General features: G+C 37.5%; 2 protein-coding genes across 4 annotated transcripts in view; one reads left to right on the forward strand and one right to left on the reverse strand.

Moving 5' to 3' along the window:
• b4galnt1a (beta-1,4-N-acetyl-galactosaminyl transferase 1a) overlaps positions 1-9,916 on the forward strand; it is a 43,980-nt gene extending 34,064 nt beyond the window's left edge. For all 3 annotated transcript variants that reach the window (XM_056734009.1, XM_056734010.1, XM_056734008.1), the window contains exons 7-11: positions 3,440-3,532; positions 3,621-3,808; positions 4,130-4,270; positions 8,543-8,780; positions 8,918-9,916. In XM_056734009.1, coding sequence (XP_056589987.1) covers positions 3,440-3,532; positions 3,621-3,808; positions 4,130-4,270; positions 8,543-8,780; positions 8,918-9,135 — 878 coding nt within the window. In that variant the 3' untranslated portion in view covers positions 9,136-9,916. The remainder of the gene's footprint in view (positions 1-3,439; positions 3,533-3,620; positions 3,809-4,129; positions 4,271-8,542; positions 8,781-8,917) is intronic.
• Positions 9,917-10,284: 368 nt separating this feature from the next.
• slc26a10 (solute carrier family 26 member 10) lies at positions 10,285-18,355 on the reverse strand. The gene is made up of 18 exons (XM_056733334.1): positions 17,873-18,355; positions 17,461-17,571; positions 17,016-17,173; positions 16,162-16,326; positions 14,944-15,096; positions 14,732-14,814; positions 14,110-14,257; positions 13,921-14,034; positions 13,710-13,787; positions 13,030-13,125; positions 12,838-12,944; positions 12,325-12,394; positions 11,947-12,126; positions 11,475-11,529; positions 11,274-11,362; positions 11,138-11,192; positions 10,942-11,048; positions 10,285-10,828 (listed from the first exon to the last, which is right to left on the reverse strand). The coding sequence occupies exons 1-18, from the start codon at positions 18,132-18,134 to the stop codon at positions 10,790-10,792; spliced, it is 2,070 nt and encodes a 689-aa protein (XP_056589312.1). The 5' UTR covers positions 18,135-18,355; the 3' UTR covers positions 10,285-10,789.
• Positions 18,356-20,563: the final 2,208 nt, after the last annotated feature.

Here is a 20,563-nt window from a genome sequence, read left to right on the forward strand (position 1 = left end):
AACGCGTCTTTTAAACTGTCAGAAACAAGATTTTCTGGTCTGAATAATCTCAGCATCGTTATGTGGGGGTGTTTCAACAAAATGTGAATGAAATGAAGGAGGGGTTTGAATACTTTTACGAGGCACTGTAAATAGCAATAATCAACAATACATATATTTTCTAATCTTGCTGTCTTCTGTAATGAAAACTTGATTTTTATAGGCCTATTTATGACATCATAAATCATTTAAATCCTGCATGTTTGCAGTCATTGAAGTGATTGTCACTCTGAGTTTTTTTTTGTTGGAATTCAACAAAGTCACCAAAAGCAATATGAAAGACTGAGAGCATCAGTAATAGTGGTGGGCATAGATTGATTTTTTAATCTAGATTAATCTAGATTAAAATGTCTCATTTGAATTCTGCCGAAGGCATTCATAATATGTGTGCTACCCAAATAATGACTAAAAGTAAGTCTTTGAGAACGGGTTTCTCAAGCCAGGTGGCGCATTAGACCAGGGGCTCATCTCCTGTTTCCAAATGCATCACAAACTGCTTGAGAAAGTTGTTCTACTATGATAATTGGTGATGAAAATTAAATTATGTTCAATAAGATGAACTTTGTGTTTAGGTGGTACTTGAGACTGGAAGAGCTCCTACAGTACATTTACATTTAGTCATTTAGCAGACGCTTTTATCCAAAGCGACTTACAAAGAGTGAGGGAGCAACAAGCGATATGTCATACAGGAGCCATAATACATTAGATCTCAATACAAAGTTCTGGTTTCAACTAGAGCTAGACCACTACCTGTTAAGAGAAAGTGTTTTTTTTAAACCAATTACGCATTGCACAAGGTGCAAACAACCTTAGTCTTGTCGATGTTTCCATTGGGAAGCTTCTTAAAAATGAATATTCCCTGAAGCAAACCCGGCGCTTCATAGCTGCATCCATTTTAGCACATCACGTTTGATGTGGTCATTTCACAGTAACGTTATGTTGTGTTCAGACCAAACGCGAATGGCGCGTCAAGCGCGAGTGATTTATATGTTAATGCAAAGAGGCAATAGACCTACTTGCTGCGCGAATCGCGCGAATGAAGCCCCGGTTATGAGATGATGAGGCGGCGCTAAGGACGCGAATGAAGCCCTGGTTATGAGATGATGAGGCGGAGCTAAGGACGCGAATGAAGCCCTGGTTATGAGATGATGAGGCGGCGCTAAGGACGCGAATGAAGCCCTGGTTATGAGATGATGAGGCGGCGCGAATGACGCGTATGAAGTCCTGGTTATGAGATGATGAGGCGGCTTCTGCTTCCGCGAATGACGCGAATCACGTGAGTTAAAAAATCTCGTTCTCGCCCCGTACAGTGCAGTTAAGCTGGTATACATCCGCGCTAAAATATCAAGGTGAAAGTCATCATAGCTTGCGTAGTATAGACCCAGCTCCCAACACAACTTTGAGAATAGATTAACGGCGACATTTTTTTTATCGCGCGATAAGAGTCTCACTGCGTTAACGCCGTTAACGGCCCACCACTAATCAGTAAGAATTCAGAATTCGAAGAATCCCGCCCGCTTTCACATCACTTTTCCAGGAACCCAGAAACCGTATCAAAACGTTGCAGACAGGCTTGAGATTGATCATGCAGCTCTTGTGTGTCAAGGGACAGGTATGACGTGTCGCCATGGAAATACCTTTAAAAGGATAGTTCACAAAAAAAAAATTCTGTCATCATTTACTTGCTCCAAAACTGTATAAAATATTTGCTCTGTTGAACACAAAGAAAGATATAAAAATGTGGGAAAATAAACAGTTCTGAGGCACCTTTGAATACTGGAAAAGTCTGTTTACTGGAATTTTGAGGTGTGCTCTACTGTTTTTGACACGATGTGTGACCGAATACTCGACCAACAAATTTGACCACACCTCAGAGTTCCAGACGGAATAAACATGGATTACCTGCAACTCATTTCTCCAGATGACAATCTGAGATACCATCTCAGCCAGGAACGCCGTCCTCTGGAGAGATATGTGGAGGAATTCATTGCATTGAGCTGTAAGGTGAGTATGGATGACCAGTTTCTCAACGCGTGTTTTATTATGGGGTTAGATGAGGACTCCCTTCGGTGTCTGGCGCCCGAGTTCAGGGACAGACCCTTAAGGGAGTTTATCGATCTTATCCAGTGGATAACGGGCTCTTGCCTATGAGTGAGAGAGACCATCCTTGATTGAATGGAGCCTCATCTGATTCCATTGAACCACACGCTGAGGGACCCAGCTCACCTCACCATTAACCCGAAGTTAAACACTACCAAACACTTCGTTTGTTGCACCCGCAACCGATGATCATTCCTTGGACACTATTTATAACCTGTGTTTTGTCTTGTTCTTTGAGTATTGATGTTAAATTTGTTATTTTACGTGTGTCTGATTTCTGTCCTAGATAAGACCTGCTTTTGTGGATACCTGTTTTTCCTGTTTTGTTTTCCCGGACACTTTTTATTGAAAGTCTGTTTAACTGGAACTTTGAGGTATGCATTACTGTTTTTGACACGAAGTGTGACAGAAAGTCAGTAGTGCCCCAGAACTGTTTGGTTCTTTGTGTTGAACAGAACAACGGAATTACAACATTTAGGGACAACTTGAGGGGGAATAAACGTGACAGAATGCCATTTTGGGGTGAACTAAAAAAACTGTTTATTTAAAATTTGCATGTGAACCATACATCCATGCATGTGACGTGACAGTGTGACTGTACTGTTTTTTGTTAAGATGTAATATATCTTGGTCAGAACGAAGTTAAGTGTATTGGTCTGGCCCTCTACAATCATGCCAGTTTCTCATTTGCCCCCTTGGGAAAATTATTTGCTCACCCCTGATCCAGACAGTGAACCATTAACATTAAAGTCTTATTTTTACAATAGTGCCACCCCAGCAGTTGCACGGGAGTCTCCTCCGGCTCAGAGACATGATAGCACAGAGCTGATCCTTTGAACGGTCATGCATGCTAATTCGCTAAGAAAACTAAAACGTATCTGAACCATTTTCAAGTCTACACAGAGAAGCTCGATGTAAGAGATCAGACATAGCAGCATTTGTGAGTAAAGGAGCAGACGAAAGCCAGTGTAACTCAACGGCAAGAATTTTTTTACAGATTCAGTGAATCATTCAACTGACTGGTTAAAAACTAATGAATTATTCAAGAACGAAGCAATTGTTGTGATGGACGAGATAATGATTTGGTGAGTCATCCGAGTTGTTCAAAACACGGTTTCATGTAGGAAAGAAACTCCTCAAAAAAACAGATGTAAGTCTGCGTCCAAAAACTCCCATTTGCGGTCTTTGCACTTGACCAATTGACTACTTTAATGACTTATTTCCTGTTTTTGGCCCTGGTGTTCTAGTGGGTTTGAAGAGCCAATTTTAATAATATATAACCATTATTTTGTTCAAACAGTTCAATTTAAAACAACTGGATTCCAAGCATTGTTCACTATTAAGATCAGACATCCACCGATGCCTACATTCTACAACCCTGGACCCAAAAAAGGTATAATAAAAAATAATCAAGTGATAATCAAAAGTTTTTTTAATCACTGTTATATGGATTTTACAATGGTCGACTCATGTTCTTACAGACTATAATGTCAGCACTCTCGTCACCATTGCCACAAAAACATTTCTACGCTATGATAAACTTCAAGACTTGATCGACAGCATTCGAAAGTTTTACCCCACTGTGACTATAGTGATAGCTGATGACACCAAGGATCCAAAACCAGTTAAAGGCCCTTACATTGAACATTATCTCATGCCTTTTGGGAAGGTATGTTTATACTGTATCAATTTTATTCTTCCTGCATCTGCTTGATTTAACGTCTTGATTCAGTCTTAAATTCTGTTTGATGTATTTTGTTGTAACATTTGTCTAGCATTAGACTATCGCTTATTGCTCCTAAACTCTTTGTACGTCGCTTTGGATAAAAGCGTCTGCTAAATGTCTAAATGTAAATTAGAAAACTGAAAGAGGGTGTGCTTCTAGACCGGTTTTGTTTACATCTTGTTCTCTGTGTTTATTGTATTATTGTTGTGTGACCTCTGTGTTGTGAAAAGTATGGTCTCAAGTGCGGTCTGCTCCTCATGACAGGGCTGGTTTCCTGGCCGCAACCTGGCAGTCTCTCAGGTGATGACCAAATACGTGCTTTGGGTGGATGATGACTTTATTTTCACCTCGAATACCAAGCTTGAAAAGATGGTGGATATTTTGGAAAGAACCACTTTGGACCTGGTGAGTAAGTCAGATTGGCTTCGCCTGCATGTTGGTAGTTGACCCATTACTGCGCATGTTTTGACCTTTTCTTAATCCGTAACATTATATTTGTTTACTTATTTTATTCAAATTAAATTCTAGATAGGGTTAGTAAAACTAAAACAGGAAGTAAAGGTATCCACTCTGGAACTAATCACTTCATAGCTGCTCATCTTTGTTGTTCTGATGTGGATTTCGGTCTTACATTTACATTTAGTCATTTTGCAGACGCTTTTATCCAAAGCGACTTACATGTGAGGGAAACAATGGAAGCAATTGGAACAACATAAGGACAACTAAAAGCATAAGTGCAATAAAAAACTCATATAGCCTACCACCGTATACAGAGCTACGTTTTTTTTTTTTTTTTGTAGAAAAGAGATCAGAACTTATCGGTCAGGTGTTGACGGAAAATATTTATTATCAGACGATTCTTAAAGATGGCTACAGAATCTGTCTTGTTCCATTGTGGGTTCTATGAGGTTTTATTTAAAGGGGAAGTTACTTTTTTGTGAAGCGAGTCATGTTGAAAGGGCTCTGCATTTGTGCTCTGTATTTAACCCAATGGTACTGAGGCTCCAACCGCCATCGTTTAGGTTACAAGTCTGAGTCTCTAACCATTACACTAACGTTAACACCAGCAAAATTGCAAGTGTATAATCCTGATGTTTTACTGTTTGTTTCTAAATCATGATATGACAGATCATAATTATTGTGTTCCTTGACAATAGTACACACTTAACACAAAATCGATAACATTGTTACATCCCTAGTTTTATTGCAATAGCAAAATGGTCTCAATATTATTGTGGTTAAATGTCTGTATGAAACGATAGGTCTCCCTGGCCTAACATGGTGAATGTTAGGAAAAAAAACATAGATGTTGGTAGCTTTGGCGAGGTCCATCTGGTGCAATTATTTTATTATATAAAGGGATTTTTAGGTCATTTGACACATCTAATACTATAACTCACACCTCTAAGCAACAATTGTGATTAGAGGAAACAGAAAAGAGGAAGATGCTTATGGCATGTTTCCAAGTCATCACTTCTCATTTAAAATATCGCAAACCTCGTGGCTGGAGTATACCACAAGACTAAGTGATGAAATCTGCAGACTCGCACTGACTTCATGCAGAATCTGAGCAAAAGTCTTGTGGTGTATTTCAGCCTTCAGCTGTAGATGCTGCCACCAACAGCCCCGAACTATTGAGGATGACCCCATAAATGCTATCGCCTACCGGGTCCGTTTGCGGCGGAATCGATGGCAGAGGTGCAACCGCTCGTGATTCCGGTACTGCGCTATTCTCTCTTACGTCTGCTCCATTCGCAAGCTGCATGGTTATGATGCTGCTCAACCGTCATATCCGTATTTACGTTGTCATATCACTCAAGGCTTGTGTAATGGGTTTATGGATTAACAAATTATCCAAAGAGAGGTGTTAAATAAAGTGTTAAATCATAAGCACTATTAAGCAGCTGTTTTTCAGCAATGGACGAAATAAGCGTATGCCGAGAAATGCACCACTGCCAGATAATGCACCCCCTTTAATAACACGCCGTCCGATTGGCCTTCAACCGCATGAGCGTCTGAACCACAAACACAATCTGGTCCAATGCGTTTTCGATTTCTTCTGGTAGTGGTAGAAAGTCGACAAGCTCAAAACGTTTCACACCCCATTTACACCTGTTTTTAAAGCCGTGCACTTGTGATCCGATCGACCAAATATCAGTAGTAGGGAACAGAGGGCCTGAGAGGACAGGTGCATTTGGTCAATAGGATTTCAACTGGCCCGCCCCCTAGATCTGCCATTGGAAACCAGCGCAAACATCATAATAAGTCTGTAGTGTTAACACAGGGTGTGGAACCTATGGAATGATATGTACGTGTATATTTGCATTGTGAGGTGGGGTCAGTGAGATTTTGATATTGCTACAGCCCTACTTAAAATCCATATCAGCCCTTTGTACACTTAAGCAAATGTTTTAAGATGCACTTCACAATATTTTTAATAAGACAGGAAAATAAATTATACTGTAATGCATGTATTTCTCATAACAAAAGGCTTCCAAGGCTTTTGTGGCATTTGGTTTGATATGTCAAACAAATAAGACTAAAACAAATAAGGTTGGATTTAAGACTAAAATGTTCAAATGCAAAGTAACAAGCATGTGTGCGCACTGTTAAAATGTAAAGTAGCAAGCACTTGTATACACATTTTTCAAGGAGATGTGAATGGCCAAACACCAAATTGGATATATTTTTTTTAAACCAGGGACCACATTGGGGCCAGAATTTACAGAGGGGGGCCAAGTATAGTGTAATTATTTTTCATTTTTCAATTGCTGTTGGTACTTCTAGATTTCTGAACAAAACACTGGAGATGTGTTAGAGAGTGATGCGGGTTATTGATGATAAAATGAGATTTAGGGTGGGTTGCACCAAAAAGGAAATTTATTTAATAAAGCTTGAACATGCCCCGGTGCAAACATTTTAATCAGTCTGAATTGTTAACACCAGTGTTGGGAGTAACGCATTAGAAAAGTAACGATATAACAGTAATGTATTAGTTTTTGCTGTAACGCAGTGATATAAGGCATTAGTAATAATATTTGAGTAATATTATACCCGTTACAATCTCAGTAACGCGGGTTACAACAATGTATTTTCCCCCTGAAGTTCTTTTTTATAATTTACAAACATTTCATTACCAGAAAAAATATGATTAAAATAACATGATTGTAATACTATTTCCTGTTACTGAAATCTGATGGTTGAAATGGATGCAACGGATAAAAGAATAGAAACAAAGTGAAAGTAAGTAGAAATAGGTTCTGCGTTTTACCCTGGGTATATCTTGCACCATAATGGGCTGTACCTCTACCATGATTCTTCTTATGATCCTTGTCTACTTTTTCGATTCTGACAGTTACTGTTAGTCAAATTTTGCCTTGAGCACTCTCTGTGACTCATATTTGGGAGCCATATATTTCACAAGAGAATTTAAACTTCTGATAATGCCGACTATGGGTACTCAACAACGCCTTGGTATGGAATGTCTGCCTATGTATTGTAAAAGTAGGTTGAGTTTCACAGATCGTTAGTTTAATTAACTTTTTTTTTAATTTATGGTGTCCAGGGTTTTACCTCAGGGTTTTTCCTGCATTGAGAAATTGGAGGCGTCCGCCTCCGTCAAATGTCGTGCCGTGTGGTTAATTCAGTTGGCTATTCTGGGCTGAAAAGTTAGTTGAAAAGGGAAAAAAAAACTTTATTTGATTAAAAAAAACATTTCTGTTTGGTCTAATAATAGTACTGTTTTATATAACTTAATAATTGTCATTTTTATCTAATTTTATAAGAACTTTTAATATGTCAAACTCAGTCATTTTGGTTAAGCCACTTAAAGGTACGGTAGGCATACATTTTTTACAAGATCTCGATGGCACCACTTCTGCATCATCTTGAACCAGAAAAAACATTTACCTGATACAGACATTTTCACTCGAATTCTAAAGTATTCATTCCTGCTTTGTTTTAGACATTGTAGACAGACAGAGCGTTGTTGCCTACATGTATTTGCCGATTGGTTGATGGGGTATTTGTCCTGCCCCTCCGGCGGTGTGATTGGATGGCCGAGTAAAAAGTGACATTGATGAGCACAACCATTATGCATTAACACATCGCCCTCCACTGGATGTACAATGACAGCAATAAACCATATTTTAGTATTTTAGAATGCATACGCTGCTGAAAAAGCATTAGAGACCATCACTTAAATTCTACTAATGATGGGAATGTAATCAATTTTGTGATGTAATGGAAACAAAAGTCTCTACTGGTAGGGTATGTGGTGGGTTCTGTTGACGAGACCATTAATTCATACTCAAATAATGTCCAAAACACATTAAAAAAAGGTATTTAATAAAACCCAATGGTTTCCAGTGGTGTTTTTTTTCAGTAGGGTATTCATAGTTCATGAATTCAGAAAGTAATGCAAAGTAGTGTAAGGCATTACAGTTCAAAGACAGTAATATTGTTATATATTAAATTACTTTTAAATGACAGTAACTAATAGTATATAATTTAGTAGATTTTGGAGGTAACTTGACCACACTGGTTAACACAGGTTTTGGAACTCATGGAAATGTTTATTAAATAAATCATTGTATAAGTATTATAAAGCGATAGTTCGTGTAAGAGGTCCTGACTAATTCAGTAATTGACTACATGTGTGTGTGTTTGCATTGTGAGGTGGGAGGTGGGGTCAGGGAAGTGACGGGATACACTGCCAACTATCGACACATCATAACGACGGATGCAGGTGATGAGGAGGGAGATTGCTTACACATAAGAACAGGATACCATCATGTTATCGAGGGATTTCCAAACTGTGTGGTTGCAGATGCTGTCATAAATTTCTTCATGGCTCGTACAGAGAAGATACAAAAAGTGACCTTTGACCCACGTCTAGCTCGGGTTGGTCATTTAGGTGAGATGACAAATATATATTTTAAAAGATAAATGAATGAATTTGTGAGTTTTATTATAACCTGTATTGAGAGTATTATTATTACTTCTATTAGTGAGTTATAATAATACGTTTAAGTTGTCATATTTTGGTTTCAGCATTTTTTATTGATGGGCTTGGCACTCTTCACGTGGGTTCGTGTGATGATGTCACCATCAATCACGCATCGAAGATCAAGGGAATGTTACCATGGGGACAGTCCGAGACTGACAAAGCATACTCTGCATTCCGCTATCCCTCAGAAAAAGAGGAAAATGTCAATGAATATGATCTTTACTATCTGAAGAACCATTTTAAATGTATCACTAGCGACTAGACAACGTCTGCAAGCATGGCAGCCACTCAGGGAGACATTCTGCCAAAACAAGGGAATGATCTGTGAAATAATATCTGTAGAAATATATATTTAAAAAAGCTTGATTCTAACAAAGACAACAAACAAAGGGAAAATATATCAAATAATGCCAATTCAACAGTTCTGTTTCTCTCCACAAGATAGCAGCAGCAAACTATTGGACCATTTCTAATTTTTTACTGAGAATACTTGATTTGTTTTGTTTGTTTGTTTTTCTAATTGATTTGTACTTATTTAGGGTAATTGATTGATTTGTGTGTTTCGTTTTGAAAAAAACTGTATTAAGTTTTATATTGGGGGAGGGGGTTTGTAAGGTAGTCTGACAAAGGAATACTTAGCCACCTCTTTGTCATAATCGTAAATTATTTCAGTGTTTGTTGATAAACAGTTTATATTTTTCTCAAAGATTTAGAACAGTTCTCACACATGATGCGTACCTTGCTGTTATAATTTAATTAAAGTGTGATGCTTGACGTGTGCGTAAAATAACCTTCTTTGTTTGTTGTGTCTTGCTTTTTTTTTATAATGTTGTAGCTTTTCAGAAGTGTGCCATCTAATTTCATAACATATGCCAGCCATATGAAGTGTGTTTCACAATTGTATAACTTGAAATGAGAGAATGCAGAAGTTTGCAAACATATTTTGATATTGTGTTTATAGTTTTTGCACTCTTTTTCAGTTTCCATGTGTTCCGCCACCCTGCACTGTTGATACTGTTCAATAAAGTCTGTTTTTTGTTGTAGTTTGTGAAGCTATTTCATTTTTTGCAAGCGTTCATTTTGAGTCCCTTTAAAAATCATTAGCCTATATAATTGTATTAAAAATATATATATTGTTCAGGTCGATTTTTATAATTATTGAATTTTTTTTAACGAATACTATATTCTAATTCTTTATCAAGTAAAGACAAACCAGATGGCTGAGGGAAAATGCCAGTACTGATGACTGTGTAGTCATGTGTGCCAGTAAATTGGCCGTACTCGTATTTGTGGGTCAATGTGTTATGAGGTATTTGGTCAGTCTAATGGCAATGCAGTTAGATCCGCAAACCACATGTTAACATACACATATTGTAAGTTGTAACAAACTTTATTTTAAAATAAACGCAGACAAAAATGATAACCTTTACACATGACACTGTAGTGATTAACACATTAATCCTACAACGTGAATATTGCATAAATAATATAAATAGCTAATGGACCTACATTTCAATAGCATGTACAGCATTTATGTATTTTTATTTATTTAAGAATTAAAAACATTATAGGCCTATCTGTACATAATCCATTTTCCTTACAATAGCTTTTCATGTCAGTTTTTCGAGGAGAAAAATGGTTGTACACTAAAAGTCTTTTAATACACTACCAAGATTTTCCACCAACAAGTTTTTTTTGGTTTATTTTCTGATTATACGAAGATTGCAGGAACACTTAACACTGTTGTTAAAGAGAATGGGTTCCACTGGATACCATGTACGGTGTCAACAACAGAATACAAGAACTAAAAACAGGCACTGTGCTGAGAAAATCGCCAAAGAAAAGCCATTAAGTCTCTTCAATCTTCCATCATTTTCCAGACCAAGAATTCAAATGCCTTTGGTTGTGTAAGATAACTACACCCACACCGTAGCATTGTTCTCTTGTGGTTTTTCCTGTTAACAAAAATTACGAAAAGTCAATGCAACATTGCGACATAATGCCACAGTTAAGCAGAATGTTTTTGCCAAAAAATGAGTAATGTGATGAAGAAGCCCTTGCATCATACTCGCTGCTGTTGGATGTAGACCACAGCATCATGGACTGTAACAAAAATATGTTGAGGATTTATGTAGTTCATAAGCCCACTGGATGTCAAAATCTTCAGAACACTCTCTAAAGAACAGAGAACGTATTATTATTTGATTGACAGTCTTTAAATACTTTCGTAGATTATGTTATTGAAGGCGAATGTAAAACTTTACCATTGCAGTTAGAAAGGTATATCCGTACCCCAATCTTTTGACACTCCATACACATCTGTCACAGTATACAATATGTAATTATTGCGAGCATATGACATGATTTATGACAAAAACAAGACTAACAGGCCCAGCCTACCTGTATGAACAACCGAGCACCAGCGACATCCATGAAAATGACACTGCTGCAGTCAATCAACACAGCCTGAATATCACCTTCAGGCACTTCTGCAGTAATTTCAGCAATTAAATTAAAAAATGTAATTGCACAATTTTTGTCAAACCTTTTAATCGTTTAAACATTTCTAAAATTTGGTATCAGAAATGACCGAGAACTCGCCTGATTGGAATAAGTCATTCTTTGAAGAAAATGAACTGTCTGCAACTCCTTGTTCCTTGAAAAACAATACAGATATCCTTTTAATCTGTTTAAATACATCATCTCCAAAATATGAAACAAAAACTTTTTGATAAACATTTGAAATGCATTACTGTTACAAACAGAAGAAGCACGTCGGTTTTTATTGAAATGAAAGCCTTTATGAAATTAGGAGCCTGTTGATAGACAAATAAATAAAAACTAAACGCCAGGATGGTATAGAATTAAGAAGAAAGATAAAGTGAATTAATGTAGTTTATTCTTTTCATGCAGAATGTAGAAGTTTATTCTACATGTTTTAACTAAATTTGATAGTGTTTCTTAATACTGATAAAACATTAGGTAAAATGATAAACAAATAAAAGTAAAAAGCTCCAACGATGGCCTATGAACGGTATACAAACTATATGAATGGATTGATTAATCATCTTACTACAGTACTGATGGCCTCCCTCTCTCTCTTCTCTAATGCTTTAATGGCTTTCTCTCGTCTCCGTATCTTCTCAGGGGTGAGACCCAAAAGCTCAGTCATTTCTGCCTTGAAAAAACTACGATTCCCATAGTAGATGGGCCCATTGTACGTCAAGATCTTCACACCAGGGACTTCATAGCACTATGATGGAGAAGGTAACAGGAAATCATATCAACAAAATGCTTTAACAATAGGCTATTAAGAAAATATGATTAACTTTACAAACACAAGGACGTGAATTGTACATTTACAGAAAGTGCACATGATAACGTTTGCTAAAAAAACATGATAAAAAAACTAAAGATTGCATTAAAGAGAAGGAAGTGACTCCTTGCTCACTTTATTGTGGTTGTTAATAGATCTGTAGATCTCCGTGTTGGCAGCTCTGCCTAGTACCGAGCAGCTGGCCCTGAAAACATGAAGTTTATTATGAGTTCGGGGATTCTTTTGGTCTCAACTTTATCCCCCCTTACCTCAAATGTGAATTAAATATCCGCCAAGAGAGGAAGATTGTTTTGGAGAATGAGAGTCTGTAAGGGATACTGTTTTATACAGCCCATGAGCATTAGAATGCTTAATTAAAGGTTGTGGTAAACATAATTATTAAAGCAGATTAATACACAAAAGTAATTAAAATTCAATATCAACTCAATATCTTGTTTCACTGGGGCTGCTCTAGTTGGATTGCAAGGTAGCTCCAATCCTTTTCAAAATGATAGTACATAGACATTCATCCAGATCATTTCAAAACTAGTTTTTGCCAAAAAGTGGCTAAGAAGGTCTGTGAAGCCATCTGAAAGGAGACATGTTTATGATTCATGCGGACAGGATCAAAGTACATATAAATGATACCTCTGTGTACGACAGATAACTGACATCATTGAGAAAACGACTCCAATGGCCAAGCCCAAGTCTACATTTAGCACAACCACTGACAGCCAGGTCACAAGCCACACCATCTGCTCAAATATACATAAATTATTATAAGTGGCAACTTATGAACACCAAAACAAAGTGGAAACACAAAGATGGGAAAGTACATACAAAATCAATTCTGCTAATTCTCCAAAGATCTGGGAGGTCCTGAAACAGCAGGAACATCTGTCTCAAACTGGTCACATTTATACAAGCAAGCACCGCCTGGGTTGAAAGAAGAAAATATATTACTGCCATACTGATACGTTCAGAATATCAGCATGATTTAACCAAAATGTACAGTATTTTCTTAAAGAATGCCAGGTGCAGATTTTCTTAAAGGCGAGACCGATTTCCAATTTAGCTTGTTTAGACAAAGTAGGGCCGAGTACCCAAACAACCTTGTAGCCAATCAGCAGTAAGGTGCACAGGATGGACATTACTCGAACCGAGCGGGGAAAGCTTACGAAAGCGAAAGATGGAAGTAGGGGTGTCTGTTTTAGTATTTGAACATCAACAAGGCTATGAGAAATCGGACATCTAGCCTTTAATGCTTTTCCCAAAAATCCCGTAAAAAAACATACGTTTTCTGGCTGTTGGGGGCGCAGAAACAAACTGCAAAATCTATATATTTTTTAAATAAACATGCCTTTTCTCTAATTTTACGGTTTACCAAAAAGATCCTGTAAAATCTGTAAAAAAAACAGTAAAAGTACATAAAATAGCAGTTTTTTACATGACACCCTCAAAAATTCTGAACAAATCAGTTTTTTTAAAAGTGCGTGTGTTACTGTTACAGGACATCTTACCTTTGGTAAGAAGTAGAACAGAGGACCAATCAACAGCAGAACTATTAAAACAACCAGACTGGTGAACAGTCCGGCAAGCTGTTGACATTAAAAACAAACTTAAAGAAATAAATAAATAAACAGATTCCACAGCGTCACCTCATTCAACTTCAAAAATTTTAAACATAAAATAAGTGTTGCAATAGCAGTAAATGTGATCTCAGACAAGTACCTGTGTGTACCCTCCAGCACTCTCTAGAATGTTAGTAGTGGCCAGTGTAGCTGAACTGGGGAAGCAGGTGAAGAGAGATGACACAGTGTTGGAGATCCCATGAGCTAAAAGCTCCTAAAACAAAACAAACGCTTGATTGGTACATTTTTGATGGTAAACACTTTTCATAACAGTGACTATGATATATACCTGATTTGGATCAATGGAGTATCCATGTTTGTCAGCATAAATCATGGCTAAAGATACAGACACGGCGTAACCGACAAGGGTGATAGCAACTGTGTCGGCAGCTATGTCTGGAACCGTCTCCAACGCTGGCAGCCGTGGCTTAGGGAAGCTGAAACAGAACACTCAGCCTTAATTTATTGCCATGGTAAACACTGATAAAAATGATCTTGTTTTATTTTTTGTTTTTCAGCTGTAGCAGGAGAAAATATATCTGATGAACAATAAAAAAACATTTGTAATTTAATAATTTGTAAATATACTGTCATATATGTTATTAAAATACATATTTATATTGAATTTGGCAAAAAAATCTGTCAAAATGGTTTGCTGCATCCAGGTTACCGTGTGTTATTAGTTATGAGAGATTGTTATCTGGGAATGAGGAACCTGCAAATGTCACGACTGGCCAATCAGAATCAAGCATTCCAACGAGCCGCTAATTAAGTGGTAATATCCCATGTCAACTACGACCAGCATTTCAGTAAGCGACTCATTAATATTCATGAGCTAAGCTAATACGCTTTACAATGTCCCTCCCCCATTCCAATGCGTTCAAATGCCTCTGATTATATGAGTAGATTACCCTGCTGGAATATGTCCTACTATTTGTATGTTGTATCTGGAATCCAGAGAGAAGGCATATGTCACTCCTGTCGCGATGATAACCTGCAGGAGCAACAAGAGGAACAGAAGAACATTTAACAGAGCTGATGGAGAACAAAAATTAATCAGCATATTCATCTGAACATTTATAATCCTAGACGTTCTCAGATATCCTTAAACAAAAATACTCACAGTGATGATCTCCACTGGGATTGGAGTGCGCAGGCGCTCACGAAACCGTGAGTTCACCTCTTTTACTGGGACCAGGACAGCCAAGCAGAGCAATGAGATCACCAGCTCGGCCACATTAGTGTGAGGCAGGTTCTCCATCACTGAACCCAGAGTCTGTGGATTTAAACACTTCTGACACAACTGGGCCTCATTTATCAACAGTGAGTAGAAAAGGTTCTACATCTTGTCCTACACATTAAATTTATGTCTAAAAGTGTCTAAATGTGTCTAAGAGCAAAATTTGTTTTATTTATCAAACGTGTGCACACGGTTGTTAAGCTGCTTGTTCACGTTCATGATCATTTGCATTCGGAAACGCCCCCAATGAACCATATATGGTGACGAAACCTCCCTTTATGTATCGCATGAATATACTCTGTTCTCTCACTAAACAGATCACAGCGGGCGGTCTTTGAAAATGCATTCTTTGCACAATGCATGGTTTGCTCAATTTGGTTTGTGATGTTAGTTTGATAATTATTTATAGGAGATTAATTTTGCATAAATTAAAATGTTCAGAAAAGGGAAATTGCAATGTATTATGATTTGGTAAAGCGATGTAGTAACAGAGAAGGAATAAGATGTTAAGAAAATGTATTTATATAATTTTGTAATAATGATTGATATGCAAACCTCTTTTTTTATTTTTCAGTTTGAATGATTACTCTTTTATTTATTTTGTCATATATTGTTCTGTTAAGTGTGTCTGTTACATTGTGCTTTCAATAAAAGGTTTGCCAAATCATCCAGCAAATTGAGATCAGCCATGCCACTAGAACTACATTTCTAATGATTTCCCATCTGTCTTTTGTAGCCTCACACCAATAATACAAATGTCTAGCTTGAACTGTGAACTACTGAGTATTTGCAAAAAAAGGGTATTGGCACTTTCTTTTTGTAGTATCACTGTTCTACAACTACACGCTCAAAGTTGTGCTTATTTTAAAACACAATTCTACGTATAAGTACAAGTTGGTAGATCCCACTCTTTGCGTTAAACTGTTCTTACGCACTCACTATTTGTGCATACGCACTGTTGATAAATGAGGCCCCTGGTTCTTTGTTATTAAGTTTTATTTCTGGCATGAATACAGTTAAACTATCATTTTGTTTGTAATAGGGTACTACTCAAAGGAAATGAAAAACATTACAGTCTATCAGAATTATGCAATTTCTGACCTTAAAGAGAGAGAAGGCACCGGTGTATCGAGGGAGCCTTAGTCCCAGCATGCTCTGCAGCTGTGAGATCGTCACGTGGAAGGCAGCTGCACTTGTAAAAGCTTTTACAATAGGTTCTGAGAGGTATGTTGAAAGGAAACCTAACTGGAACCCACACATGCAGAGCTGCATACAGAGGATATAAAAACAATAAGCACTCTTACAATAATGTATGGAAGCCCATTTTTGCCAGGGTTGCTGATATTTTTATTTGATTAATAATGACTTAATTTTGACTTAGTCTCGTCTCATCTTTGTAACTCAATGTTACTTTCTCAAAATTATGACTTTGCAGAAATGGGCTTCCATAATAATGCAAAAGGTCTCATTTTTATCAGAGAAATCACATTTGTTTAAATCAAGGGTTTAAAGCCAAGGATGCCCACATGATGATCCCTTATCACCATAATAAACACAGTACTGTATATATTTTATATAGACCAATAAAAACAAGCATAAAATATAAAGACAACTTGTTTTATTTTTAGTGTTTACTTGCCAATCACTTCATTTTATTATTTAGTAGGCAAATTAAGAAAATCTTTATTTAGAAAAAGTAATTCTTAAAAAGTTTTCATAAATTTAGTTTTCTAAAAACATCATCCCTAAATGGATTTACGTAAAATAATCCAGCAACCATAAAGATACCATGTTGATAAACCTCTAAAAGAGATATATAGGACGTCAGCAAATTTTTTTGGAACCTTGTGATAACGCAAATCTCTTAGCGCCCCCTTGTGGCACCAGTCTGCAAACCCTTGGCTCAACTAAAAAGAGCTTTTTGCCATCTCATTTTACCCTTTAATACCCCTTACCATCATTATTCCTGAGAGGAATGCGACAGCTGATGCCACTCCAATCCTCTGGGCCTCAAACTCTGCAGCCTCTGGGCTACTGGAGTTCAGAGCAAGCGGGGTGGGGACCAGCTGCTCCACCACAGTGCCGGTCATCAAACTCAAAACAGCAAAGGTACCTGCAAAAGTCAAATACATTTTAGCAGTAAACATGTCTTTTTCCAGGGATTTAAACCCTTGATCTTGCTGTGGTTAGTGCCCTGCTTTTGAGCTGGAGTTCCTTTTAAGCACATATGACAGATTCTTTGTGTAAATAGACAGGCATTGTGATATGCTGAATGTAATAATTTAATTTTTCTTATAAAAGTAAAGAGGTTACAAATTAACAATTATATGTATGTTAATTAAACAGTCAAAGAGCACTTTAGGTGTTTTCATAATAGCTACTAAGCTAAATGTGGTTTACCTGTAGAAACGTGGTGACCAGTTCCGAAGATCATATAAAGAACTACAGGAAAAAAGGATGTGTAAAGGCCATAGACAGGAGCCACTGATGTCAACAGAGCAAAGGCCATTCCTGACAAACACAAATCAGAATACAGTGAATTAGATGAATAGAGTTACACTTTGATAAGTTAAAATAAATCAATTAAACACCAAAATACAATCGACGTGCAAAACGTTTTCTTTCTTGATTTGATGTATGTATGTATGTTGCATGCTTATATTTAAGAATAATCGTTGCATATTTCAAGCCGATACAAAAGGCACCAAGGAAAAGGGTCGATATGCGCACGTTGTGTTTTACCCACAAGGTTGTTGTACCGTCTACGGTTCATCGTTACGCAAACATCTTAAAACTTGAAATGATATTTTACCTTGGGGAATGTGCACTATTCCAACAGTCAGTCCCGCCACAATATCTCCTAAAATCCATTTTCTGAGCTTGTATTTTGGGAGCCAGTTGCAAACAGGCACTCTTTTCTTGAGCAGGTGAGCGCAGTCCACCTGAGAGCAGCTGCATCTCTGCGCAAGTCTGTGGTGGAGCCGCTCACTTACTCTCTGCTCTTCTGTGCCATACGCCTGTCTGAAGCGATCCTCTGTGTAGATATTTCTGCACACAGCCACCGACGCGCTCATTTCTATAGTCCAAAGCTCTAAACGCTGTTCGTCGGAGAGAAAAGTTAGTAAACATCAGAGTTAGACCCGTTCAAGTGCAGTGCCCAGCCTCTCATTTATAGTAGGAGTCGCTGGAATTTGACATCAGGAACAATTGTATTTTCCTGTCAAGTGCCAGGAGCCAATTGAGCAGCAGTTGTTTTTTCTTTGCAAAGTCAAATGTCAGCATCTAAAAACATCCTACTTTTTAATATGGCTTTCTCCCAGCATATAAATCTGGCAAGTCCTCTGGGTGCAAACAAACACAGTCATGAACATCCATACCTCGTGTAACACATAGCACTCAGACACTCCTCCTCTTCAAAGACTCTTTCTTCGTGGCCATATGACATGAAGAGTCTGAGAAGTGTACAATGTATAGCTCTGTGTGATATCTGCGTGAGGATCAGAGTGCTTTTGTTTACAGGTTGCAGGTGAAACTCAAACCATGACTATTACTGATTATTAGAGGATGTCATTTCCGAGAGGGGGTGGATGTCCGCCGGCCTTTGGTGTCTTCGTGTGCTTTGTGGAACCAAACCTGCCTTGTGAAGTGTAATGATAGATGTTGTCTTTGCTCTGCTGATCAAACTTCAGCTTTTCTCTGGTGAGTGTGTGTTGTCTGGCCACTAACAGATGCAATACTAAAGACAAGGTTCATTAAAAAAATGCATTCTTTTTTCACTCTCCTATTGGTCCTGAACACATTCTTTATTTTAGCTCTTTGTAACATTTATGTTTTTTCAAAATTTGTACCCTCTCTTTTCTATAGAACACTTAAACAATGGTCCAGAAGCACTTCCGGTGTCAGTATTTATATAAATATTTTAAATCTTACATACGTAGCCTACTTAAATCTAAAGTATATTTGTTTGTCATTATAAACCAGTACTGTATTTTGTTTCTCTAAGTTTTTCTGTACCAGTGTTGTGTCATCCGGAGTGGTCTGTATAACAAAAGTAAAAATTATTATTTAAAAACTATCATAAAAGTGGAACACGTAACTCATTGTATTAAATGAGCTACATATGATAAGCTTTCTAAAAAAAGCATGCAACGACTCTGTGTGAGGAGCACAATATTCATGATTGTAAGCATGTCTTCATTTAGTGTTAAGAAATGTTTTCTATTCTTTGAAATGTAATTTACGTAGATTAATTTCATTGAAAGACGGGCGCGTATCGGTTTTTGTGTAAACGTGATGGAGATCACCTCATCGCCTCCTTAGCCAACAAAACTATTGCCGTGTGGACCTCTAGAGTCTAGACAATGTCACAAGGCCTGAGATTGCAATCTCCAAGTCCAACCGTTGGAACAAAGAGTGATACAATATAAATGAATGATTTGTTTTGGTAATAGAACCGTGTTAGGTTGCATGAATGAACTTCTTCCTGACTATGATATTTGTTGGTTCGTGCAAATCACCACGCACCTGTGCCGGGTCATACCGGCCAGATCACTGTCACATTTCAACCCTTTCAACCTAACTTCAAACCGAGATTCAGACAGAAAAAGGAGATATAATAGAAAAGAAGTACTTTTTTCTGATGTAGCATATTAGCAGTTGTTTATAATTTCAGCATTAGCTCATCACTTCAAAAAGGCGATTTCTCTGGTTGAGGGTGACCTGACTAAAGTGCATGAACTTTATTACCAATTGTCATTTTTTTTCTTTCTCAAACTGTTCCAAATTTTGTCTGTGTGGCTGTATTGCTAAAAACAAAGGAAGAGCCAATGGAGCTTCACAATGTCTTCACCGCTGGATACATTCCAAAATGTTAAGTTTATCCATTTTTTTTATTGTGACACAAACAGTGACTAAATACAGCGATGTTGTTTTGATCCCACTTTCCAAGAATCTCCGGGTCTCTGTAGATATGCTCTGATATGTTGAAGGTTTTGCCCAAGAATGCGGCTATTGTGTTCATTAGCTCAGGAGAATTTATGGACGTGCTGATGGCGTGTTGCGTCTGATGGCTGTTTAAACAAGATGTTAATCAGCAGTTAAAGGAACAATGCACCGAACGGCAGAGGATATGGAATGTTAACCCCCCCCAAAACAAGATGAAGCGCAAGCTGTCCAAGAACGGGACAGATTACAATAAACTCAACAAAGACAATATAACAAAGACAATATAAACAGAGTGTCAGACTCTGAATCACTTTGGCTGGAGCATGTATACAGTATAATCTGAAGATCAGTCTGCGATGGACTGACAGGCTGTGATTAGCTCATATAGCACATATCCCCACTGTTTTACTATAATAATGCTTCCATAAAGGGATAGTTTACCCCAAAATAAAAACAGTCAATGACACTTCATGACTATTTTGAGGAATGTCTCAGCGGTCTCCATACAATGGAAGTCAATAGGGTGCATCGTTGTTTGGTTATCAACATTCTTCAAAAT

Source organism: Triplophysa dalaica, chromosome 20, assembly GCF_015846415.1.
Source record: "Triplophysa dalaica isolate WHDGS20190420 chromosome 20, ASM1584641v1, whole genome shotgun sequence".
In the NCBI taxonomy this organism is placed as follows: Eukaryota; Metazoa; Chordata; class Actinopteri; order Cypriniformes; family Nemacheilidae; genus Triplophysa; species Triplophysa dalaica.